The 25,685-nt window shown below is 49.8% G+C and overlaps 9 protein-coding genes and 1 pseudogene across 10 annotated transcripts, besides 1 other annotated feature; 7 read left to right on the top strand and 3 right to left on the bottom strand.

The window, feature by feature from the left end:
• Positions 1-400: 400 nt before the first annotated feature.
• NCS54_01351300 (Hypothetical protein) lies at positions 401-1,405 on the bottom strand (the record flags this gene model as incomplete). The annotated part of the gene is made up of 1 exon (XM_053158702.1): positions 401-1,405. The coding sequence occupies one exon, from the start codon at positions 1,403-1,405 to the stop codon at positions 401-403; it is 1,005 nt and encodes a 334-aa protein (XP_053014677.1).
• A 1,887-nt stretch (positions 1,406-3,292) lies between these two features.
• Positions 3,293-4,801, top strand: NCS54_01351200 (Hypothetical protein; the record flags this gene model as incomplete). Its single annotated transcript, XM_053158701.1, has 3 exons — positions 3,293-3,344; positions 3,398-4,487; positions 4,543-4,801. The coding sequence occupies 3 exons, from the start codon at positions 3,293-3,295 to the stop codon at positions 4,799-4,801; spliced, it is 1,401 nt and encodes a 466-aa protein (XP_053014676.1).
• A 491-nt stretch (positions 4,802-5,292) lies between these two features.
• On the bottom strand, positions 5,293-6,460 carry NCS54_01351100 (annotated as a pseudogene). The gene is made up of 2 exons: positions 6,313-6,460; positions 5,293-6,167 (listed from the first exon to the last, which is right to left on the bottom strand).
• Positions 5,293-6,460: a sequence feature.
• Positions 6,461-7,053: 593 nt separating this feature from the next.
• Positions 7,054-8,058, top strand: NCS54_01351000 (Serine protease; the record flags this gene model as incomplete). Its single annotated transcript, XM_053158700.1, has 3 exons — positions 7,054-7,241; positions 7,280-7,806; positions 7,853-8,058. 3 exons carry the CDS (start codon positions 7,054-7,056, stop codon positions 8,056-8,058), a joined length of 921 nt encoding a protein of 306 aa, XP_053014675.1.
• Positions 8,059-9,390: 1,332 nt separating this feature from the next.
• Positions 9,391-11,194, top strand: NCS54_01350900 (Hypothetical protein; the record flags this gene model as incomplete). The annotated part of the gene is made up of 2 exons (XM_053158699.1): positions 9,391-9,436; positions 10,242-11,194. The coding sequence occupies 2 exons, from the start codon at positions 9,391-9,393 to the stop codon at positions 11,192-11,194; spliced, it is 999 nt and encodes a 332-aa protein (XP_053014674.1).
• A 372-nt stretch (positions 11,195-11,566) lies between these two features.
• On the bottom strand, positions 11,567-12,274 carry NCS54_01350800 (DJ-1 protein-PfpI domain-containing protein; the record flags this gene model as incomplete). Its single annotated transcript, XM_053158698.1, has 1 exon — positions 11,567-12,274. One exon carries the CDS (start codon positions 12,272-12,274, stop codon positions 11,567-11,569), a length of 708 nt encoding a protein of 235 aa, XP_053014673.1.
• A 3,608-nt stretch (positions 12,275-15,882) lies between these two features.
• Positions 15,883-18,067, top strand: NCS54_01350700 (G-PROTEIN-RECEP-F1-2 domain-containing protein; the record flags this gene model as incomplete). Its single annotated transcript, XM_053158697.1, has 3 exons — positions 15,883-16,566; positions 16,616-17,350; positions 17,792-18,067. 3 exons carry the CDS (start codon positions 15,883-15,885, stop codon positions 18,065-18,067), a joined length of 1,695 nt encoding a protein of 564 aa, XP_053014672.1.
• Positions 18,068-18,681: 614 nt separating this feature from the next.
• Positions 18,682-19,144, top strand: NCS54_01350600 (Hypothetical protein; the record flags this gene model as incomplete). The annotated part of the gene is made up of 2 exons (XM_053158696.1): positions 18,682-18,960; positions 19,010-19,144. 2 exons carry the CDS (start codon positions 18,682-18,684, stop codon positions 19,142-19,144), a joined length of 414 nt encoding a protein of 137 aa, XP_053014671.1.
• Positions 19,145-20,170: 1,026 nt separating this feature from the next.
• On the top strand, positions 20,171-21,898 carry NCS54_01350500 (Hypothetical protein; the record flags this gene model as incomplete). The annotated part of the gene is made up of 1 exon (XM_053158695.1): positions 20,171-21,898. Exon 1 carries the CDS (start codon positions 20,180-20,182, stop codon positions 21,896-21,898), a length of 1,719 nt encoding a protein of 572 aa, XP_053014670.1. The 5' UTR covers positions 20,171-20,179.
• A 1,526-nt stretch (positions 21,899-23,424) lies between these two features.
• Positions 23,425-25,034, top strand: NCS54_01350400 (Hypothetical protein; the record flags this gene model as incomplete). Its single annotated transcript, XM_053158694.1, has 2 exons — positions 23,425-23,792; positions 23,840-25,034. 2 exons carry the CDS (start codon positions 23,425-23,427, stop codon positions 25,032-25,034), a joined length of 1,563 nt encoding a protein of 520 aa, XP_053014669.1.
• Positions 25,035-25,685: the final 651 nt, after the last annotated feature.

The raw sequence follows: 25,685 nt of genomic DNA, 5'->3' as shown, positions 1-25,685 counted from the left end.
GCACCAACGCGGCCTTGGATTGGTGCACAACCAGGTGAATTAGTTAGGTCAGCTCGGATGAACTCAACAGCGATGGATGTCCGTCTGTGGGGGTGTCAGGTGACCGTTGACATGTTCGGCATTGCCCTATTATGGGACAACTTGCCCAGAATGGTAACGACGGGTAGGACCTGAGCCCATCCTAACGATTTTGCCAACTCCTTGGTGACCCATTCCATCAACTGGCCATCGGTCACATAGTTATTCCAATAGTCCTCAACCTGCCCTACTACCTAACTGCTAGTTGATCCTTCAAGGGCAAGTCGATTCCACGATGATAAAGAATACAGGTCATTCGAACACAACTCGTGTGTTCCTCGCCGCGACTCCCGATGTATTCGAGGCACGGCCACAATAGTAGCTACTGTTGCACCAGCTCCAGAGAGATATCGTACAGTCTCTTCGCGTTATCCTCATCATCAGCCCACTCAGCATGCCCGGGGTCGATCAAACCAAAGCCTTTCTCTACTGGCTGGCTGATTTGATTCTGTTCCAGGTACTTCCCTCCCGCGCCCTCCAGCTCCCTGCTCACAGCCGCCCAAACGGTCGTGGATGCTCCCTGTTCGGGGCTCATCAGCCATTTCATCATGGCCATAACTCCGGTCTTGAAAAGAATCAGAAAACCATGAAGGCTTGGCCTCTGCAGTCCCGTCCTGATTCCTCCGGGATGGACACTCCACGCGTGGAGGCCCCGCGCTCCGTAACGCCTCTCAATCTCGCTTGCCGTGTAGATATTGGCTAGTTTGCTCTGACAGTATGCCAGAACAGGATCGAATCGTCGCTTCTCCCAATTGAGATCGCCAAAGTCAATTGGGGCATCTCTATGCGCATTCGACGACACAAGAATAACACGAGACTGAAATTCAGCCGCAGAGGACTCCAACAACATCGGCTTCAAAAGTTCAAATAGAAGAAAGTGAGCCAGATGGTTTGTGCCCCAGTGAATCTCAAATCCATCTCTGGTGCTGCCCTTGGGGACGTGGCATATGCCGGCATTTTCGATCAGGATGTTGAGCTTGTCGCTCTTGGACTTAAATTCCGCAACACATGAGCGAACGCTCTCCAAGGACTCCAAGTCAAGGTGGAGGACATGCACTCGATTACCGTCAAGGATATCTCCAAGTGCATGGCGGGCTTTTTCAAGGTTGCGTGCCGTGAGGAAAAGGGTGATGCCTGTGGCCTTCATCGCTCTCGCCGTCTCGATTCCGAGACCAGAAGAGCAGCCGGTGATGAGCGCCACTTTTTCGCTCAAGGCAGCCTCCCTATTCTCGTCCTTCACGATTTGTAGGGAAGTAGGTCGAGAATCGCCAGGGCCGTTGGGGCTGAGGTGGGCAGCGGCGTATCTAGAAGTAGTTGAAGATGCCATGCTCGCGGTTGGAGATGGTGGAGATCATAAAAGAGGCCTTGTAATGCAGTTTTGTCAATTCAGTGAGGAAAAGAGGTGAACTAAGAGTGAGACGACTTGTTTCGACTGGGGTAGAAGAGAGATGCATTTGGGCGAGTGTGAAGCGTTCGCTTATGTACTCCTGTCAGCCTCGGACTCCTGGGAATCCCTGCCGCCAAGTGTCAGCAACCACCACCTCTTGGGGTTTAGTCAAGAGACACATGCGCGGACGGCGGTGTAACACTGCACCGGCTGGAAAAGAGGATGGGTGAGGATGTCGGATCGAAGGGCGCTGACGTTCTTCTTGCGTGGTTAATTGAAGAATTCTCCAGGAACCAAACCAAGTCTTTTTAGTAGCCCTTGGCTCTGGTGCGTTCTTGGTTCGCACATTTAAGTGTTGCACCTTTCCTCATGAAGATTCAGGGCTAAAAATGCCATGGAAGCCAATGTGACCCAGCCAGCAGAAGGAAGACACAACGCTCATTTTAATCAACTATCGAGAGCTTCTCAGCGATTTGGAAAAGGTGCTCGACCGCTATAGCAAACTAGATTCGAACCTTGGAGGTTTCCGAGAAAGGGCCAAAAGGGCGTGGAAGCGACTCAAGTGGGAACCTGATGATGTTCGGGAGTTTCGAGAAAGAATCACTTCCAACGTGACCCTCTGTAACACGATCTCGGGGCAGGTCTCGGGGTATCTCCCAAGCGCGCTTTTCAATCCTATCAAGGTGCTAATCCGATCCCAGCCAGACTACATTTGCAACTAAAATTGGAGTCGATCGGCACACCCAGCACCAAGAGGACCAAGATCGTCTTGATATCCTCAACTGGCTCACGCCGATTGAGTACGTCTCTCAGCAAAGTGACTTTTTCGCGCTCAGCCTTGGACCGTGACGTCGTGAATTAAGGGTGAGGATATCTTAGTAACCCTATAAGAGTTAATTTTATTTTATTATGTTTTAAGTCCTTAAAGAGGAGAAAAGCTTATAGGGGTTGTTTAATAATTTATTAATTTTTATTATATATAAATCGCTTTATTTTTAACTTATAGTAATATATACTTTTAAATATAATAAAATAACTTTTATTCTTATTATAATTAGCTATAAAGATAAGTACCTCTTTTCCCTAATTAAGAGCCCTTTTCTTTATTTAAGTACCCCCTCGTGCTTGGTCTTTTGAGCATAATAGAGTTGTGGAAGACTGAGTCATGGGAATAGGCCGGACTATAGGCCCCCTCAAGTAACTTAGCTTAGAGCGGCAAGAGCTTAGCTCTAGAAACGGAAATGGATTTTAGTATGCTTAAGCTTCGTCTCCGACTTCTGCGGTATCACCAAACAGGCTGCTCAGAGAGGGGCAACCTGCCGAGCTAAGTCTGGGGATTCAGTTGAGAAAAAATCACTGAAAACTCTTGGTATTTGCCCAACTTGGCATTAGGCATAATTGCAAGCGAGGTAATTTACCCGCAGGATCAGACAAGGCGCAGTAAATGCTACCTAAATTGTGCCAAGATCAGGTGCTGTGCTGTTAAGACGGTTCAACGGCACAAAAGCTCATTACAATGGCCTGTATAACAGGGATATCTCGGACCCTGACCACTGACAGTTGGGATTTCTCCCCACTCTTCAAGTGCAGCACGGCGCAGCCCAATCACGGCAACCCTTGGCAACTGATCCCCCGATGAGGCCCCAATGGCAACTGACGAATGACTCTTTAGCATTGCCTCGCCTGACTTGCCCCTGAAGGAGCGAAACGGTGCCCAGAGTTTGCCTTGGGCTGTTTTTCAGAAGCGATGCACGAGTATATGTCCAAGCACAATTCCACATTTCCCTTGCAACGCCAGTTCCACATGGCGCGGATCAATTTGTCAAGATGTATCTCCAACGTATTGGCGCCGTCGTCGCCTTTCTCTGCTTCTTCTTAGGTGGGCATGTATCAGGCAGGTTCAAAACTCTGTTGAACTGACTTTTCTTTTAGAAGCTGTCTGGGCGGCGGGATGTGCTAATGTCACAATCAAATCTCAGGATGACGCTGATGAAGTTCGAAAGAACTGCAAAGACATCCAGGGATACCTGACTTTTGACGACTACCTCGACGAGTCCATCAATCTCGATGGTATCGAGTTTATCAACGGGGATTTCAGGTACACGGGAGAGTCCGAATGGGGGAATGAAACAGAAATCGGCGGACCGTATCCCACAACGTTGAAGCCTATCACAATCGAATGTTCAACACTCAAGACGGTCAACGGCTCCATCTACTTCTGGGCCTTTGAGGGCCTCTCGGAGTTCTTACTTCCCAAGCTCACCAGAGTCGAGGAGTCTTTTACCCTTCAGCGCATGCACTACCTCAGAAAGCTCGACATTACCAAGCTCGCGCATCTGGGGGCCTTCACCATCGAGGCGAACCACCTCACTGAACTGAAACACGAGGGGCTCAAGGGTTTCACAGACGGCGCTTTCTCGCGAAGTATTCGGTTCTGGGGCATTAGGGTTTCATCTGTCGACAGCTGGTTCAAGTATCCCCTGACAGCCATCGCTCGAGATTCGGAGTATGACCTCACGTCGTGGGCGCCCGTGCATATCGACGCCAACCGCATTCCAAAAATCAAAAGCGTCACCATCGGATACGCAAACACCAGCAAGATCTGGGTCGAGGGAAACGACACTGAGCTCACGCTCGGCAGCTCAGAAACTGAGACGATGAATATTGGGTTCCTGCAACTTCAGGGCGACCTCACCAAGATCACGCGCGCACCCAACGTCAAGGAGATCAATGTCGGCCAGCTATATTTTAGAGGTTCTTCTTTGAAGGAGATTGACCTAACCATGTTTGACAAGATTACCAACCTCACGATTTATGACCATGGAAATCTGCAGAGGATTCGAATGCCAGCCAAAGCCGTCGACTGGGAGGACATGACAATCAGTATTGAGATGAACCAGAACCTCACCCTTATATCAGAGTATCGCGACCCCGAGAACAAGACAGACCAGTTCTGGTACTGGCCTAAAGGAAACATCAGCAGAATCAGCATCATGGGTAACCCTCTCTCCACCGGATTCTTGTGAGTTTATCCTCATCCTCTGACCGTCTGAACCATCTAACGCCTGTGTTTTTAGCGACTCATTCCTCGCAGCCCGCAACGGCTCTAACCCGCCAAAGGTCCTGGACTCTTTCTACTTGGCGCAGGCTCCACTCCAATGGTCAGAACCGATGGGATTCAACTGCACGCCCTTTGAGGAGCTTTATAATAGGTCTGTCCTTCCCGAGAACTATAGATGCGAGAACTACGACTCATTGTCTTCTGCGAGCCATGTCTGGATGAGTTGGGGCTTTGTCGGGGTAGCGTTTCTGTCGAGTGTTCTCTACTTATCCTAGTGGTAATCTGCATTAATATGACTTCTTTGCCAATGCTGAGATTAAATCGCCTTATGATTCAGTGCTGTCTTGAGTTACTTCGAGAAAGACTATTCGCTCCATGCACAGAGCAAAGAAATCCGTGGCTCTTCCGCCTCGTCAATTCCAAATCCCGCGAGTCTGTTTCAAATAATATCTTGGCCACCTACAGTTCAAAGACCCCCAAGATAATTTAAGAGAAATATAAGGTGGCTATGGTTATGTTAAATTATAGAAATAATAATTAAAAAAGGCGTATTTTTATACAAATTGGGGCATCACATAGACCTTTAGGTAGGCCTGCTCTCACTAGATAGGGCGCGTTATAGCTTAACAAGAGAATAAAGATATCACTTGAACTGAACCCTATTTCCCGACAGATCTTCTCTGGTAATGCTCTATTTCTTTGCATAGACACTTAATAAAACAAAGAAACCATTCCTCAAAGTATTTGTAATATCCGTAACGTTCGACTAGAACTCTGAATTTGCTGATGCGGAACGTTCTTCTTCAAGTCTAGATCTCAGCTGCTGATTTTCATGATTGAACTTCCTTTCTAGCTCTTCCTTTTCTTTGTCGAACCTCATCTGAAGGGTTTGCATCTGGGGCTGCATCCGTTGTCTGTCACGGGAGGCAACGCGCTCGCGTTCTCGAAGGCTAGACTGGTTGCACTTTACGTTGGCAAGCTGATTGTCTAGTTGATGGCGAATCTCGTTGAGCTCAGACTGGTTGTGCTGGTCATTCGCGCGGATAGCAGACTCCATCTCCTCGCGGACTCCGCAGAGATCCGATTCGTATCGGCGCTGAAGGTCGAGCAGCTCCTTGTTCAGCTCGATGCCAGCGGCTGTGTCGATGAGATCTTTTCCCTCATCAACAAGCTCATGCTGGATGTCGAGAACCACTGGAGACTTGTCGATGAGCGCGTCGATGAGGGCAAGAGCCGAGTCGCGGTCGCCAGTGTGTCGCATCATGGTTGCGCCCTTGTCGAGGAGGTCCTTCCAAAATTTGTCTTGGATGTCCGCTTCGCGACGAGTGCTCTCTTCAAGAGAGACACGGGACCAATGGGTAGATGAGAGGATGACGTTGGAAAGAGAATCGCCACCCACTAGCCTACGAAACATGCGGAGGCTTAGGCGGGCCGAGCCTTCCATGCGGGGGTTGGAAATTGCGTGGAGGTAAATGATGCCAGAGAGTTGGAAGCCGTGGCTGTAGGACCCAGAAAGGAAGGAAGAAATGGAATCAAGAATCTGGGTCTCGGAGCGATATGTGTCGTTGAAGCCCGGAGAGTCAAGTAGAGTCAACTTGACACCTTGATAATCCATCCTTATAGCGGTGACAGTTTCGGTACCTGCAGACGGCAATTTCGCGATTAGCAAGCGCGACCTCTCTCTGGGGATAGACCTACAAGCTTCAAGGCCTCCTCCCACTTCTACTTCCTGGCCAGAGATCAGCTTAATGAGTGAGCTTTTTCCAGAGCCCGTGTTGCCCATCACAGTTCTCGCGGCCACCTGCCACGTTTCGTCCCTGTCCATCGACAAGGGGAATAGCAACGTAGGGTTCCTCATTTTTGTCCACCATCGCCGTATCTGAGCCTGGAGTTGTCAACATAGTACCGGTAGGCTGCTCATTCAGTTGCGGGCTCTAGGGATAGAGTTAAGAGCCGGCCCCCATCATCAATACAGTCTTTTATGTCCGAAATTGTCAATGATTCCCTTACATTTTGGGAGATGGTTTGCATGGTTCGCATGAGGTTGCTCAATACAGACAACTTATAGACACGTTTCTTAGAGAACACGAATACATTGAGTTTCGGCTTGTAGAGCAAAAGTGAATGCGTAATTATCTTATCAATCTCGTTAACCCGTGAGCTTGTTCAGGGTGGGTAGTCCCCCGCGTCTAGACAACTGCCTGCATTCCGTTTATTGGCAATAGTCGCAGCCACGTTGCACGTGGTTCGCGTATCGAGTGCGCCAAGCCGCTCTGGGCCAGAACGCAAGTCTGGGCCTTGTAGTATTGGGCCTAGATCGCAGCAATATTGCCCACCTGAATATCTGGATATAGATCTCTGTTTAGTTAGTGGCTGGCTGTCGTTTTTCACCCAGCGCCAGCTCCCTCAAGTGGAGGGGCAAGCCCGGAGCTGCATAAAAAGACGGCCATCTCCTCGCCCACGTTGAAGATGACGGCCATCTTTAGCTTGCCTGTTTGTCGTAGGTATATTTTCCCATTAGCCAAGAATGTCTCTCTCTGGTGGTACTGACCGGGCCGCAACCTGGAAGCTGTCGGATCCTGGAACCTCTCAACCCGTCGAGTCGGCTGTGTTGCCTGACGATGGCAGTCAGGGTGAAGAGTCCGTTTTTGACCCGGATAAGCGGATTCTAGTCGATCGCGCCGATTTCCAGGATGGTGGAAAGTACCGCTGTAGGTAATCTTATTGAAGCGAGACAAACACCCAGCTGACAGCTCTTGCTTGGTTCCAGCCATTGTCAAGATCCAGAGTAGGTTCGAGAACCCAAACACGGGCCACTCTATCTGGAAAATAGGGACCGGCTTGCTCGTCCGCCCCGACCTCATCGTCACGGGCGGCGATGTCGTCTACTCCACGAGCCTCGACCTCGGTGCGTGCACGCAAATGAAGTGCTACATCGGCTACAACGGACGTGATTCAGTCAAGTCTCCTGGTGTTCAGAGCCGATATGGTGTCAACGTCGCCACGATGGCCAAGTGGGTTGAGACGAACCAGAACCGCTCGCGCGACGTGGCATTTATACAGATAAATCGCCCGTTCGAGGGCAACCTCGGCACTTTCAAGTTTGAGGCCACACCCTTGTCAGGTGAAAACGTCAAACTCGGAGTTGTCGGATATCCCGGCGACAAGTCCTTCGATGATGAGCGCGGCGGGCAGATGTATGCCGAGTTCCCCAGCACCAGCTACGACCTCAGCAAGAGTCCTCGTAACTTGATCGAGTACCAAGTCTCTACATTCGGGGGTAAGTGTCCTTCACACACGTTGATCATTTCTGACGGTCGCATCAGGGCAAAATGGTGCTCCTATTTTACGAACGGATGGTGGACAGGTTGTTTCTATTGGCACCCACTGCTACGGCGATAGTGAGCACTGCAACTCGGGCACCTCGATTGGCAACAAGTACGGAAATAACTATGACAACTACATTGGCCTTTTTAATGATCCATCAGCCTTTGGAAATCAAGTCAACTTCGTCCAGGTGCCGCCTCAGTGACGGCGAGTATAATGCTAGAGTGAGTAACGTGCCAACCTACCTACCTACAGTGTATCTTTCCTGGATTTTGATCAAGAGAGGGTGTAATGAGAGCATTGTTTCGAGGGGTTGATAGCGTGGTTTTCTCTAAATGCAATACATCTATATAATAAGCTACTGTTTTCGCTCAGAATCTTACATATCCTATTAGCATTTGTCGACGTCCATGGTTATAGCGCGTAAATATTAACTTGATTGTCCATACTTGACTTGACCAGCACGCATGATGTCCATGTTCCAACCGCCCTACGCTTCAGCCTTGTTTAACCGCGAAAGAAACACTTCTATTCATAGCAAAGCTTGATTTGGATTTCAGCTCATCTCCGGTAAGGCACGAGGCGTCATCTCAGTCTACTTCATATCCCTCAGCATCATCAGCATCTACTTCAGGTAGTCTCCTCTACCTCCCTGGCATCAGCCCATCACTGAACGTCTCACTCGGCTACGCATATTTGTCCCTCATACATGGCTCCCTCTGTGCTGGGCGGATACTAACTAACAGGTAAAGGCGAATGTGGGAATGAATGGAATGGCCACGTTGTCCGTCCTGGACCAAAGTCCTAGGGGGGATTGCGATGAACGGTCTAGGTTGCGACTTCGGTGTCTATATTGTGGACATAGTCTGGAAATCGGCACTGCCCCATGGGTGGAGGCCAGCTGTGGATGCGGCTCTGGATTGCCGTGCTATCAGGCGCCTGGCTAGTCTCCCTGTTCTGGGGCAATGATGTCCATAGATATAATATGGCATGTCATAGGCATGCCCCTTTTCGCAGCAGAGCCGTCTCCTAAGGGTGTGGAGGATGCTGATGTTTTCTTCCGTTCTGGGCATATCGTGTCTGTACGTACGATTTGGCTGGCAGCTTCCCCTAGGAGGTAGTAGCTGTTGCATGGACGGTAGTTCTCTACCTCACTGAATTTCTGTCTGTCATACTTTGGTACTACTTCGCCGGCAGCGACGTCAATCCTTAGACCCTTCGCGTTGCGACGGATGGTAACTTGTGGCCGTGGGGAGGCGTAGTTCACACATAGAATAGCCAGCGCCGCCGATGACAACTCTTACCTGATGTTAGAAGATGTTTACACAAGAGAGAATAGTATGTTTACCGAGGATGAAGCATGTTGCGACGGCGTATTAAAATAAAGAGTGAGACATCGAGCCAACTCTGAAGACGCTGAATTGCGGTATAACGAACCTGGCCCACAAAATAAAAGTAATCCTCGAGAGCAAAAGATGCCCCCGTGATGAGTCGGAAAGCGAGTCGCATGGCAGTCCACATCGTTGTCAGGCACATCATGATTGCCGCTGCTATGACCAGTCCCGCCCCAGAGGCTGTCATGGGTGAGTAAGGATTATTGATGACGTCTGGAGAATCATCTCCTCTGCCAAAGAGAGGTGTTGGATCAAGCTAAACGCGAGGGACCGGCATTTATCCCAAAAACTGAAAATCGGTGGTCCCCCAAGGGCCTGACGGGGTGGACCAAACTCGCAGGATAAAAGCCTAAGAAATCATCACTTAGCAACAGCCAGTTTCTGCATCTGCAACCCAGCTCTGTCAATGGCGTAATCGGTACTGTCAAGCTACCCCCGGCCATTTAAGGGGTTAGGGGCCTCGTCAGCCCCCGGATATGTCTTGCCATGGCAGGAGTGTCAAAGGGAGAAAGCAATCGGTGTCACCCGCGGACATATCCGCGGATACACGATAAAAAAAAAATCGACTTGAAGATTAGGTATTGCGGCTGTGGACAAGCAAATCAGACAGACCCTCGAGATCAAATGGGGCTGTGCAGAAGTCTAGGCGTAATTCTTGGCTCCTTTTTCTCGGGGATAGGCTGACGTTATAAATGTCGTCCGCGGACATGTCCGCGGATTGAATCACAAAGACCCTTCACTTCGTGCTAACTATGTCATTGACTGTGTTGATAGTTAGCTCAGTGAAATTGTATATAATGTGTGCTTCTGCCTTGAATACAGTATCCCAAGCCTTGACAGAACTCAATCAACTTCTTTAACCAACGCAAGCAATTCTTACAATGCTCCCAAAACTTATTTCTGCAATCGTGCTGACGGTCTTGCCACTGGCACATGGTTAGACTTTCGTCCATCTTAGCTCTATTGAGTATTGATGCTGATATTGGGGTTGAAGCTCAAGCTGCCAGTTCTCAGAACCAGACTCTAAGCGAGGTTCAAATCCAAGAAGCTTTAGAAGGCATCGCCAACACTTTCCGACAGTGGCCCGAGGCGCCACTATACCACTGGCCAGAGGAAGAAGGCCTCGAGTATGAAAGCGTCACATTCCCCTCTGAGGACGGCGTCCCACTTGAGGGCTGGTTCTTTCCATGCAAAGGATCTCACAAGGTTCTCATCATGAACCATCCTCGTCTGTTCAACCGAGCCGGCCTTCCTTCGCACATCGAGCCCTGGAACACATTGACAGCTCCGTCTGGCAATAACATTGACGTCAACTTTATTCCCGACTACAAGATCCTGCACGATGCCGGGTACAACATCCTGACTCATGACTTCCGCAACTACGGTCTCAGTGGCAGAGCAAACGGCGTCCTCTACTCGGGCGGACGATATGAGTCACGAGATGTAATTGGCTCCATCCGCTATATTCGTAACCGCCCAGACACACGCAACATGACCCTTGGCCTGTTTCCTCGCTGCATGGGCGGCAACGCAGCCTTTCATGCCATATCAAGGCAGCCCGAAGAGTTCGAGGACATCCGCGTCATCGTCACACCACAGCCCATCTCAGCCAACATGTCTACGCGGGTAGATCTAGAGCGTCACGGTATACCACTGAGCTACATGGACCACCTGGACAAGATGGTCTTTTGGCGCACGAGTCTTCATCTTGCACAGTTCTCGCCTATCCCCGCGGCCAGGAGCGTGACAATCCCGACATATATCTACCAGGTGCACGACGATATAAACACGCGACCCGAAGATATTCAGGCTATCTTTGACGCTATTCCGATTCCCGAGAAAAAGCTTTTCTGGATTAAGAACACCACTCGGCGCTGGGACGCATACCTCCACTTCCAGCAACAACCAGAGGATATCTTGGCCTGGCTGGAGAAGTACATGAACTAAGTCAAGTGAGAATAGTGAGGGAACCTTGAGGCATGTCCCAGCAGTTGATTGTGCCATCATAAGGTGAGAGCTATTAAACATGTCTGTCTAGCCTGAGTAGGCGGTAGTTATCATCTAGAAGGGTTTATTGTTTTCTCTATTTTTGCTATGGTAGACTGCTATTCTTAGTTTGACATTTAGGTAGTTTACCTTTCACTTCTACGCGTAGAGGGTTTACGATCTTCTGGCTCAGTTAACCCATCGAGGGCCGGGCTTCAACTATAATAAAGAACACATTGTCAACACATCATAGCATCATATCCCAGTGCTAACACAGTGTTATCTGGATACTCAAAATCTAATCTATCGAGTCGCATGCTGCTTCAGGTGCTCCTAAGGAAACGCATGAGTGAAGAGCTGGTTTCCACTCTCATCATATCTCTTGGGAAGAACGTTTTGAACACCCTTGATGTCCCTTGGCTCAAAGTCCAGCATAGAGCCTCCATGAGTGAGCACATCCGATCCGTAATTCTCCTTGATCCAGTAAGAAAACATGTCCATGCCAGCTATAGCACCACCGCCAGTCCAGATGTTTCCGTCAACAACCCACTTCTTGTCGTTGACCCAATTGACGTTGGGATACGTTTGCTTCATCAGATTGAACGCCAAGTTGTTGATGGTGGCATTCTTTCCGTCCAAGACACCTGTTGACGCCACAACTGCTGCGCCGGTGCAGTTGGTGAAGAGCAGCTTTCCAGCAGCAACGTGCTTTCGAAGAAAGTCGGCATGCTTAGGGTGCAGCTTGAAGTTGACAGGGTCAGGACCTCCAAGCAAGAGGATGTCGAGCTCGGGGCAGTCATCCACAGTCGCGGAGGGCACAATGGTGAGGTCGCTCGAGAGCAGCAGGATGGGCTCTTTATCGACGCCGATATGGTGGAAGATGAATTCGGGGGCACGGGAAATCGTTTCATCCGTTACTCCACTCAAGGGCTGGAGCGCTTTCATGTACCGCTTGGTGCAGGAGTTGAGGATGTCGATTGGGCCAATGACATCGATGGCCTGGTAGTCGTAGAGGAGAGCGCCGATGTGGAGGGGAGCCATTGTGTATTCGTGTAGAAGAGAAGATATAGAAGAGGGGTAATAGAGGATGAGTAACCTGAGAATGATAGAGTGAAGTGCTGGAGGGATCCAGATCTTATAAGACCTTAGATCTGCATGCATGGGTTACGCCTCATGCTGCAACAAGGTGTGTATACCCGGGAAGGCTCGGTGTTTAAGCATGTATCCTTACTGGCTCGGTTCTGGATACCTAGACGGGAATTAGTATCATCAACTCCATGAAAGACGCGAGAATTGGGGGGGCTGGGTCTGAGGAGTCGGAACATCGGGTGAATGGGATTGAGAAATAGGCCGTGGGGTTTCGGAGGAAGCAAAGACATTAACGTGAAACACGTAATAGCTAGTCAGAGCTTCCGAAGGGCTTCGGATCATCAACACAACAATATAACAGCCCCTCCAACGGCGCTACATAGTCTCAACCCAGATATGCTTTCAGTCCTATCAAATAGTAGCTAGTGTTTAGCTGTGTAATTCTATAAAGCTGGAAAGCTGAATTTGAGAACGAATTTTCTACGCGAATTTTCATCGTTTTCGGGCCCTCGCAAGACATACTGTGGGGTTGAGATAACACCCGAAGCTCATCGGATCTTAACAAATTTGGCCCGACTCCGACTTGGCTAGGGGTAAGCGAACAGTCAGCCGACAGGACACAACTGTCAAATGTGACTGCGTTCCCTGTCAGTAATGTTTTGCTAAAGTATGACATTTCTGTTTCAAGCTCTTCTCACAATGTGTTTCCCGACATGGAGCCGTGAAGGGTGTGAGGTTTACGAACAGCCTACAGGGTCGCATCCCGCCACGCAAAAGTTCATGCGCGCAATTGCTTCCAGATGTATTGGAAAAAACTATCCTTTATTTTTCCATACTGCCTCGGACATAAGCTATCATAAACTGGGCTACACTCCCTTACCAAGCATGTGGTCAACTGTAGGTCTGAGTGTAATGATTGTGAGGAAGAGCGTCCAACACAGATGTCACCAACCTCAGTCTTCTACTGCAGGCAGCAGAAAGACTAAGAAGAAAAGGCCACTGTGTTAGCATTGGGATATGACGCTATGATGTGTTGATAACGTGTTCTTTATTATAGTTGAAGCCCGGCCCCTGATGGGATAACTGAGCCAGAAGACCGTCACTAACCTCGGCCGCTCAATCTAGGTAGCACGTTATGCCGATACAAATATTGAAAATGACATTAAAATTGTTTCGGGAAACGTTGCGTATGATGAAAGAATGACGTCCTTGACGGAACATCAACACATCTCAAGCGCGTCTGGGAGCATCGAGGGCTCTGAGCCGACCTACGTAACCCCCTGTCGGGATTCTCCTTTGAACGATTTTCGCTATCAATGGAAGGCTTTGAAAAGCAATGAAGACAAAAATGAATGACATGTGGCATTATGTGACAAAGCATCTGGGCCCTCATATCACGGATGATAGTCCTTGGTGTCTATCACCTCTAGCATCGTTGATACCCAGAAGAACCACCACAACCGCCGCGAAGAGCAGATATGATCTCTAAGCACAAAGAGCAATCATTTCAAACAAATGAAGACGAGGCGCGAGTTGTTTCTGGTCTGTCAGTCGCCAAAGAGTTGAAGGGATTGGCGTCTACAGGTTAGGGCCACCATCCTCTCTCTTCAACCAAGAGTAGAACGGCTAACGGCTCCGCCGCGAGGAATCTGAAAGCACCTGAATAAAAATAGTCATAATGTCGTGGCTAAATCGGGGACTCTGTCCAATACTACTGTCTTGAAGTTTGTTGCAGTAACCATCAAGGTGAGTTGCATCGCAGTGGCCGACACCTGTGCTTACGAACCTTGACCAGTTTAACTCGGAGTTTAACTGGGATATAGGTGCTTCCAGCGAGCCTTGGGGAGAATTGAGAGAACGATGGCGGCCGTGTCGGACAGATTCCTGGTTGTTGCATCAAATTGCGATCGGCCATTGAGTCTGCAGACTCGTAACGGCTGATACCTTGACGCAACATTCCTTCATGCATGTTCTCAACAAGTTGCGGGCTGACTCTTGAGTCTTTGATCGCCGATTTTAACGTCGTGTTTTCTTTTTTCTTTTTTGCATAGGTCCATTTGTCTTGATAAGCATATCAGTACCGTGTGACTGGTTTTTCTAACTCCTCGACAACTACTTCATCTTTAAACAACGTTAATAGTTATAGATACCTATTATTTATTATGGTACAATCTCAACTATGTAGCTGGGAAAGAAAGCATTACCTCTCGTGGGGTCCTTGCTCTCAAACTTTAGCGGGGGCCGCGGGACACGGTCGACGCTGATCCTCCAGTGGTGACATTACCTGAAGGCACCATGCAACCGTGAAACTTCGACACCACGTAAATATAGGAGTTGTTCGATAACTATGCTACGATGCAAAGCAAGGACGAGGATAGGTTGTTAGTTGAAGTCAAATCCTCCGAACAATCCGACGCGTCGTTGGGAAGTGGCAAATTGTCTCTGTTTCTGCTTCAAGGTCCAAGACCATCGCGTTGGGGGTTGGACCCTTGAATTTTGGCTTGGCTGTCAAACCAACATCAAGATAACGCGGCTTGTAGAAATCCACGAATCGCATTTCTCCGAGGATTGCGTCTTAGTTCCTGCACGCCACGCAAAACAACTACCGACAATTTGCCTCAACCACACAGGCCAAGTCGTATTCAATTAAAACACACACAAAACCGAGTCAGGAATATTCATGCCATGCACCGCTAATGACCTGATTGCGTATTTGCCGAGGTGTTTCAGGATTGTTATTCCAGCCGAAGGGGCGCGGCGTCCATCAAAGAAAACTAGCGCAGCGCCAAAGTTGAAGCCATCGCCAAACGCAGTTAACCCCAATCTGATAATGGTCTAGCGAGGGACGTTTGCCAACGAGGCACCGTTACATGGCCGAGAAAACTGACTCGTGCTAGCGACGCCACTTGTCAAAATGCCCTTGTCCACAGCAATCTGGGATGGTTACATGATAGGATTCAAGGCGAGCTGCCCTGGTCAAGAGTCGTTGCAGGGTCTTGTTCCTGCTGCATGGCTGAGCTGGAACATCTCCAGACGTAAGCGAGTGATCGATCTGCACAACAGATCGGATTCGCGAGAGTCGAGCAGCAATAGCGTTGTCCACCACCTACGAGTGGGCCATTAGTCACAGCTTTCCATCAAAGAATCCGTAATTGTTCTGGTCCAGCGTCTAGAAGCTCTGAAAAAAACCCTTCCCCTCGGCGTTATTTTGCACCGAATGGGCGGTCAAAGCGGTGTTCGAAAAGAATGTGTCAACGCTAGCCTCGGCCGGGAAGGTTCTGGTTCAGGGGCATATCGCCGAGAGCCTCAAGCAGCTTGGCAGAGAGCTAGGATGTTCTGCATCCGAGCGCAGACGCAGGGGACCCTTTTAAACTCAATGGTTTGCCCGCCCAGCTGACTGGTTAACGTAACATCGCTCTGTGTTGCCCCGAAAGACAAAAGAGTCTGGTTCCTGCACATCGGAGGCTCTGCGTCTGTCAGGATGCTGTTCTCTTGTCATTGTCTTTAACACAAGCTGGACGAGTGTTTCTTGATTGCTCACTCCCGCTGGCATCTTCACCATGGCTTGGGGTGATCTCCCCGTCGAGAGCCGCACTCTAGAGCCCCTCGGATCCGATCTACGCAACGGCTTGACCGCCATCACCGTCCTCGCCTTCATTTCCTTTTTTGCTTCTAGCGGGCTTTTCTTCTACCTCGTGTATAAGCTTGCGACATGGCATTTCTTCATTAGGAATCAGCCAGCCGGCCACATCCAGCAGCAGACCGGCGCAATACAGAGAGCCCTCGACTTTACGCTTGGCATCGACGGAATTTTCACCGACAACAACGCCAACAATGGAGAGAACCAGGGGGCTGGAAAGGCAGATGGTGAAGAACGGCGGAAGCGACCCAATCAGTTCCTTATCCTCATCATCAATCTGCTTCTGGCCGATATGCATCAGGGAGTAGCCTTCTTCCTCAATGTCGAATGGCTACGGAGAGATGGCATCGTCGTCGGCACTGCAACCTGCTACACCCAAGGACTATTTGTATCGTTGGGTGACTTAGCATCGAGCATGTTCATCACTGCCATCGCTGTGCACACCTACCTGGCAGTGGTTTCGCGTCGCCGCACGCCTCAGCTGGCACTGTACCTGGCCATCATCGCCATCTGGATATTCGTCTATGTCATATCCTTTGCACCTATCGCTGCGACTAGTAACGGAGCCGAGTATGGTGGATTCTTTGTCCGCGCCGGCAGCTGGGTACGTATCACTGTCTCTCAGAGCGAACTGCGACACTGACTTGAACCAGTGCTGGATGAACCGGCGATATGAGAACCTGCGACTACTAACACACTACCTCTTCATCTTTCTCGCCCTTGGCACAACCTCGATCCTTTACACCATCATCTTCCTCAACATTCGCCGCCAAGCTCGTTCTGGGTCTTCCAACGAGGATGAAGACAACGCTCAGCTCCAGCTTAGCCGCAACCCTGCCTTCCTCATCTATCCCGTCATCTACGTTCTCTGCACCCTTCCTCTAGCTGCGGGCCGTATCGCAACGATGGCCGGTGCTAACGTGCCCAACGGCTACTTTTGCTTCGCGGGTGCAATGATTGCCTCGAACGGATCTTTCGACTGCCTCCTCTTCGGCACGACCCGAAACGTCATCATTTTTGCATCCAAATACGAAGTCGACTCAAAGGACATTGGCTTGGGAACCTTTGCATTCCTAAAGACACCTATGAACCGCCGTTTCGGCAATACCATCTCAATCCAAGGTGGTCATCAACACGGTCAAGAAAACGACAATGCAGGAGGTTGGTGGACATGGTCAGGACGATCAAGCGGCCATGAACCACGAAGTCGGAAGGGCTTGGCACGGACTATCAGCCAAGAGTCACTTCGAGGACCTGCCATTCAGATGGACATGGTTACGTCTGTGGTTGTTGAAGTCGACGATGGCGCAGAAAGGGATCCTAGATATCCTGATCCTTCGTCGAGCTCCAATCCGTCGCTGAATAGCACGGAGAAGGATTTTACAAAGGTGATAGAGAGAACTTCATATACAAAGTCATAGTAGACAGTTAATAATGCAATTGAATCAGCCAAGTATCAGACCTTGACTTCATCTGCTGTAGCGTGTTCTTTCCCTTTTCTCTCAGTTCGTGACCTCGAATTACCTACACCAGCCTGAGAGACCCCATCAATGGACAATGTCATTAAGCAGTGAGCCTATCCCCCAGACTCGCCTTCTGTACTGACGATGATTACTGATCTCCTAGTGATGGAAAAATGTGGTGGAGGGTTGATCACGGACGTAAATGCACGAGCTATAAAATCTACCTCTCCGGTGACCTTCTATGTACTAACTTGAGTCTCCGATCTACTAAAGAGAAGCGTCATCATCACCGACAATAATAACAACGCTACAGAAACCTCAAGCTCATACTGAAACTTACGCATCCTTAAAATGACCCGTCTTCAGGTAATGTTGCTCGTCTCTCACGAGTACGTGCCCATCCCCGGCCACTGGGCAATCCTCGTATCCCCAGACGTAACAAAAGAAGGAACGCTATTCAACACCCTGGGAAATTACTTTCGCGGATTTTACGTCGATGTCAAGAAGAATATTTGCCCCAGTCCCGGTGAGAGCGTCAGCTCGTTTATCTTGGGCTCTGTCGATGAGCTAAAGCTTGCGCGTATGGAGGAGATCGCCAACTCGACCCCCGAACCTGCTCCTGATTGTCAAACTTGGGCATAGCGGTTTGCTTAAAGGTTGGTTGATGAGGGAATCCTGCAAACTTCGGCAATGGAAAGGTTTGAGACGGCACCCAGGACCTAGTTTGACAGAGTACCCGCATTTCCCTGGCACGTATGTGGTATGCGTCTCGTGGGAGTTTGTTATTTCGTAAGCCCAGAGGCAGGCAGTTACTACAGATACCTGTAATGACATACACCATCCACAAATACTGAGGTAGAACCCTTTGCTGTCTTTCACGGACTGTCTGCCAGGTCACAAGGGTAGCTGCGTATCAGCACCCAGATGGCCCCCAACGTAAAAACGCTGTGCCTGTGATTGCCTCGACTGATTTGAGAGACGGTTCTCACTGATCATATTGATTCATCAGAGGAGTGTTCGGTAGTGAGACTATTCCCTACAGTCACCTTCTGGCTGAGTGACGATCACCTCTCAGAACGAACAGACATCCATAGTGGTATGTTAATCACACCCGTAATACACATTAGTAGTATAAATTCTGCCTATCCCATGGGCCTGGCATCAACCAACTGGAATCATTAATCTACCAAAGAGAAATCTCATCATCAACAACAAGAACAACTCTCAGTTTACGCCAACACTCGATCATTCCCAACATGTCTTTCACAATATGGCTGCTCGTCTCCCACCACCACGCGACTATCCCTGGCCAGTGGTCATTTTTCATGGCACCAGAAAGGACAGAGGAAGGAATGCTAATCAGCAATCGGATATTCACCACGGGCTATTCTCTGAACCCTGCAGCGAGCCCGCTGACATATAGCACCATCTCCCTGGGCATCTTCCTTGACCAGTTAGCCCACCATGAAGAAAAGATTCGACAAATCGCCGCGGCCGTCAAGATACCTGAGAGACCCGCGGGTGCTATCGTTGGGGTATTGTCTTTCTCATTCGGAAACAGTGCTTGTGCTGACTGTTATTTAGGTGCCTGACTGCGAAGCGTGGGCGTTTGCATTTGCCCAAAGCCTGATTGACGAACAGTATTTGAATCCATTTTCGATGGCAAAGCTGCGGGCGGCACGTAATCTGCGGATAGATGGACCACCTATCGATATGTGATTTCTGAAGCTTGTGTTCGCACACATCGTGTGTCAAGGAAGATGACCATTAGTTGGTACCCAAGTTAATCACAAACGCAAATGCACATGGATGCTATAAAACTTGGCTCTCCCGCGGACCTGCCATCAACCGGCGTGAACTTCTAATCTACTAAAGTGTTATCAATATCAAAAGCAACAACAACTCCAACTTGTATCAAATCCCAACCACTCTCGAAATGGCTCCCCTCAGCGTAATGCTGCTCATTAACCACGACGATGCGTCTATACCCGGCCAATGGGCAATTTTTATAGCAAAGGATAGGAAACAGAAAGGAACCCTATTCCGCGCTGTGGAAAAAATATCCGATGGGATTAATCGTGAACTCAGACAGGGCTTTGTTATTAATCCCCAAGAGACGGTCAGCGTCATCACCCTAGGGGCTGTCGTTGACTTGGACCTTTGCCTCTTAGAAGAAATTGCCGCAGAGGTCGTCATGCCCTGGGCCAAGGGCGCCTGCCCCAAGGTATGGTGCTTCTACCTGCACTTGGCTGGAGGGAAGATTGTGCTGACGGTTTATTCAGAAGGCTGACTGCCGAGAATGGGTTTTCTTGTTCGTCCAAGGCCTGGTCCAGGCTGGGTTTTTGAGACCCTGTGTAATGGAGAAGCTGCGGTTAGCACGCGGACTGCAGTTAGACGGTCCAGCTATACGTGTCTAAGGCTTGTGGTGATGTTCATGAATACGTATTATCTCACGAATGATCATTGGCTAGGGTCAAAACATGGCAAGACAGTAGTGTAGAGGTAGTTGGCCAAGATGCCAGCAATCAAGCAATCCACATCTCGCTCCATTCTTATGCGGAATCATATATATCTACTTTTATATGTCTCTTTTTAGCGAACCGTGTCATACTCGGAATTTAGGTACCTGGATGGTCTCTCCAGGTAACAACACTGTGCCTAATTACGTTGACCCGGATGACTCAGCGTGTGCTATGAAATACCGCCACCCGGCAACCACCAAGGTCGCGTCTCATCTCACCAACAACATCAACCATGAACGACAAACGACCGCTCAATCCCGTCATCTTGGACGGGCCCAAGCCCAAATCGTGCCTCGGACGATGGAAGTACCTATGCATCGGCGTCACCGTCCTCGCCGCGTGGCATTTCCTTGTCCCTCACGTGAGGTGCCCGCATCACCACCATTCGCGTCTCACGTATCCTGGCGAGAGCATCACCTGGGAACCGTGTGGAAGCATCAAGGATCGCTCTTTGGAGTGTAGCAGCATTGATGTCCCGATTGATCAGTTCAACAAGGATGCTAGCGACAAGACATTCACCATCCCCATCATTCGTCTGCGCGGAAAGGAGGGGAGCCAGAACATCCTGCTGAACCCCGGAGGTCCCGGCGGCAGCGGCTTCGAGTTTATCCATCGACGAGGCGAGCAACTCAGCACCATCATCGGCGATGATCTTCACCTTTTGACTTTTGATCCTCGAGGCGTCAACTCGTCCAAGCCTCACGCTTCGTGCTATCCCACCAAGGAGGCCCGCAGGCAGCTGAGCTCTGTAAACACCGCAGACCTCACCCAGAATGGCCCCGAAATGTACGCCTGGACTCACAACTTTGTCAGGGCGTGCGATGACACGATGGGCGAGTACGGCAAGTACATCAACACGCCACAGACTGCTGCCGACATGAACAGCATTCTGGACGCTGTTGGTCAGAAGGACATGTACTATTGGGGCTTCAGCTACGGCACGCTGCTCGGCCAGACCTATGCCACCCTCTTCCCGGAACGTTCCCACCGAGTCATCATTGATGGCGTTGTTAACCAGTTCAACTGGTATGGAGAACGCATCGACATGGAAGACATGGTCGATACCGAGAACGTTCTTGATGGTCTGCTCAAAGAATGCATCAAGTCTGGTGATGAGTGCGCCATGTCATCTCTCGCAGACTCTTGGGAAGGGCTCAAGACAAAGTTCCTCACTTTCATGAGCGAGCTCAAGCAGCAGCCTCTCAACGTCTACGTCAACAACAGCGTGTACGGCCTCCTGGACTACCAAAAGATTTGGTACGGGGCACTCTTCCCAGTTCTTTACAAGCCGGCCAACTGGTACAACTTTGCCGACCGTATTGGCAAGCTGATGAACGGGAACGCAACCGCTGCCCTCCAGGACTACGGGCTGGATGATTCACCAGACGGCGACGATTCTTTCTACACCATCAGCCTCAATGATGGTGTCTCTGGCCCTAAGTACTGGCCCCAGGATCTCGACTCGCTTTTGAACGTCATTGTTCCCTCGTTCAATCGCAGTGTCTTTGCCCAGGATGATCTCGTCTATTTCTTTGCCAAACAGCAGTGGCAGATCCCCAAGACGCACAACTACGTCCCGCGCAACGGCGTTCAGACCGCCCACCCTCTTCTGATTCTCACCACCACCTACGACCCCGTCTGTCCTCTTGTCTCGGCACGATCTGCTCGAGCTGCCTTTGAAGGTTCCAGGATTGTCGAGGTTGAGGGCTACGGTCACTGCTCCGTCGCAGTTCCGTCGCTCTGCCTTGCCAAGCACGCCCGGGACTTCCTTTACCGTGGAATCCTACCCGAGAATGACACCAAGTGCGAGGTTGACGAACCATACTTTGTCAAGCCCAACGCAACTGCATCTGTCAAGATCTTTGGCAATGCTGAAGATCAGGCTATTCACTTGGCTCAGATTGAGTTGGCCAATGATCCTGAGTGGCCACGACCCCGAGGCCCATGGTAAAGCTCTGGGAGGGGTAACTGTACGTGATGTTTGCGTTTTGGTAACTGGGGGTGATGTAAGATAGCTTGTGTGTAAGCCTCAAATTGCGAACAAGTTTCGATCGATTGATGAGCTTCTTATGCTTTGCTTGAGCGTGACTGCTCCATAAATATGAATGAAATTGCGATCATTCTTGTCTAAGCGATTGCAGCCATTAAGCACGATCTCTGTTCTGCGGGAGTTTGAGCTTGGGTTACCATGCTGTGGTGGAGACTACTGGCTCAAGCCTTGACCCATAAACCTCAATTGCAGTCCCGATTGACAAGCAACACGAAGATTGGTCGCGTGGCCCAATGGCAAGGCGTCTGACTACGAATCAGAAGATTCTGGGTTCGATCCCCAGCGTGATCATTTTTTTGCTCTCCTCAGCTTTTGTGAAGTGACTACAACAGTCTCCATCTACTTTTTATCCTACTGCAGAAACGAGAGAATAATCCGGCTGTGCATCATCTGCCAGCAGTTCGATGTCTGACACAGATCAGCAACTTCACGTTACATCCGGTTGTCATCATCTCCACTCTGTGTCAATGTGTACCCCTTCCTGTCTCCCAACTATGGCGAGGTACTGCGCTCTCGGGCATTGGGGTTGATGCAAACTCTACGAAGGAATAGCTGTATATATTATCGTAAGACAAAGATCGGCAGTAGGACTATTCGGCCCCCGAGTCGGTATCCCCATCTGCGCCCATAAAGGAGTTGACCCCCAGCCCGCGTCTCTTAAAACGTCTACCGAACGAACTTCACTTCAAGCTTCATATTTCTTTTAAAACTTCTCAAAGGAAACATCACTTTATCACTAATTGCATTTTATGCCCATTTCAAGGCTCTCAATCACAATGCCAAAGTCAGCCACCATGCAAGTGTTGAGCAAGATCCCAACCCTATACCGCCTTCTCTTTCTGTACCTTGAGCCTTTTCTCGCTATCGGCGCCGCTATACAGACGCACTTCGCTCCTAGAGTCTTTCTAAATACCATGTCTCAGAGGAGCAAGTACGCACCCGATAATCAGGTTATTTATGACCAAGTTGCCGCTCTTTACACACTCTTTGCCTTCAACGAAGCTGTCCTCTTAAGACTGACACACGATATCCGTGTGTGGAAGGGTGTACTTGTTGGGATCTTTATCTGCGATATTCTCCACCTGTATGCGAGTTGGGCCTCTCTTGGGAATGACGTGTTCTGGAATCCTCTTGCATGGAGAGTTGAGGACTGGGCGAATCTGGGGGCGCTTTGGGGACTGGGAGTCGTTCGCGTTGCTTTTCTGGCTGGAGTCGGGCTTCAAAAAAATCGACGCCAGCATCAAGAGAAAATAGGAATGGCCTGGTAGCTTTGCTTACCCACTGGGTCATGAATTATCGTATGGGTATTGGTTAGCTCAGAAGCAAGACATGACTAGGCTTCTACTGCTTACGTTGCTGATATTTACTGCGAATTGTCCACGTCAGACCTCATCTTTGCTCAAACAAAGTTGTCACGGTCGCAGATCATGGATCTGTTTTGCTCACCAGACTTTGCCCTGCATATCGAGGAGCTTGCACGCCGCAACCGAGTACCTGGCCTCTCCATTGCAGTTGTTCAAAATGACCGAGTTGAGTCTGCGGGGTTTGGAATGGCCTCTGTTGAACATGACAAACCATGCACAGCTGACACGCTGTTTGACATTGCGTCATCCTCAAAGTCTTTGACTTCTGCTTCGGTCGCATTGTTGGTCGATGGCAATGAGAATTATCCCGAGATCCAGTATGATTCTGTCATGTCCGATCTATTGCCTGACGACTTTGTCATAGCTGAGGATGAATACACCAAGGGCATCACTATTGATGATATCCTCGGACACCGAACTGGCATGCCTGGGTAAGCATTTTCTCCAAGGTCAAAGCATTCCACTTACCGACTTCTAGACACGACGACTCCTACATGGGCGAGCACTCAACACAGCCGGACAATGCAAGGTCCATCACCCGAAACCTGAGAAATCTTGCCCCCGCTGCTCCTCTGCGCTCGAGATACATCTACTGCAACATGATGTACACCGTCGCGACGCACCTGGTCGAGGTGAAGACCAACAAACCTTTCAGCGAATTCCTGGAAGAACGCTTCTTCCAACCTCTTGGTATGGACTCGAGTAGCCTCCAACCCGACGGGGCTAAAGCAAAGGGGCTGGGAGACAGACTAGCCAAGGGGCATATTTGGGACAAAACAACTTCGTCGTACCTTGAAATCGAAGCCAGGAACTGTCCCGAGGGTCAAGGCGCTGGCTCAGTCATCTCAAGTGCCAACGACATGATCAAATGGATCAAGGCGATCGTCAACCAGGAAGGCCCTATCAACGAAAACGTGTACCAAGGGCTCATAAAGGAGCGATCTTCTCGCGAACCAAAAGGTGGGAAGCTCAAGCCTCACACGCCTGCGACAAAGTACACCGCGGGAATGGAAGTTTACTGGTACCGTGGCCATGCTGTATACGGTCACAATGGAGTCGTGTCTGGCTTTGGAAGTCGCTTCATCTTCCTCCCAGAGTTCAAGTTTGGCGCTGTTGTTCTTGGGAACGCGGAGGGGACAAACTCTGTGGCTGCACAACTGTTTCGGGACCTCATAGACGAGGTCGTCAGTGTGGCGAAAGAGGAGCGCACCCAACTTCTCAGCAAACAAACGGTTGTGAAAGGCCAGCAAGAGGGCAAGCTAAAGAAGAAAACGCAAGGCAACCAAAGAAACGAAGGAGGAAGTATCGCGAAAAAGCACAAGGAGAAGCAAAAAGACAACCGGAGCGAAAGCGCCCAGCCCCAGACAAGACTCCTCAGTCAATACACGGGCGACTACTGGAACGCCGGGTACCATGGTATGAAGGTCGAGATCAAGAACGACGCCTTGTTCATAGACGCTACGGACCGCTCGATGGCTTTTACTCTCGTCTTTGAGCATCAGCGAGACCAGACAAAGTACGTTGCACATCTGTCTGATTTCTGGGAGGGAGGTGATGACTTGATCCCAGCCGAATTTGTATTCGATGGTGATAGGGCCGTCAAGATGGGATTGGACTTGGAGCCTCTCATTGGAGATATGATTTGGTTTGAGAGGAAAGACTCGGTGGGATAGTGACGATTTGGTACATGAAACCGGTCTATATCATACAGCTGCTTGATTTGTCCAGCATCACTGAGATTATGAACTCATGAAGGCTCGTCCTGCCCCATACCCTGCCTCGACACCCATCACGACAGCTCCAGATGAAGTTATACCATAGTTTCCCTGACTGTCTATAGCCCTCTCCCACATTTCTAACGGGATGGTGTTTAACCTCGACCCTGTCTTTGTCTGTGTGCTTTTCCGCACACCGCTCCAATCGCTGTGCCTGATTTGCTTCTGCGTCTTGTCTACAATAGTTCTCGTGATCTCAACGACATCCTTGGTGTTTGCGTCGTGCTGACGACGTAGTTCTGCCAACTGATTCTCCATAATGACGGTTTCCTCCAGGCATTTCTCGTAGGTGCTGATAAGGTTCCATTCCTTGAGGCGGTCCATTCTCTCGGTGAATTGTTCGATGCGATGGACTTTTGCTTTGATTTTTTGGCATATGCTGCATGTTGTTGGTTTGTAGTTGCATTGGGAGACGAGTTTGAGGCCGCAAGTTTCACCGACTCGACGTTCTTTGTGACATCGTTGTTGGAAACCAGCCCATTTCCAGTAGCCGCAGGACCAGACAGATTGGTTGAAGAAGCACATGGTGACAGATGTAAAAAGTCGTTG

This window comes from Fusarium falciforme, chromosome 11 (assembly GCF_026873545.1).
Source record: "Fusarium falciforme chromosome 11, complete sequence".
Lineage (NCBI taxonomy): Eukaryota > Fungi > Ascomycota > Sordariomycetes > Hypocreales > Nectriaceae > Fusarium > Fusarium falciforme.
Note: the sequence above shows the minus strand (reverse complement) of the source record. Positions and strands in the feature narration are given on the sequence as shown.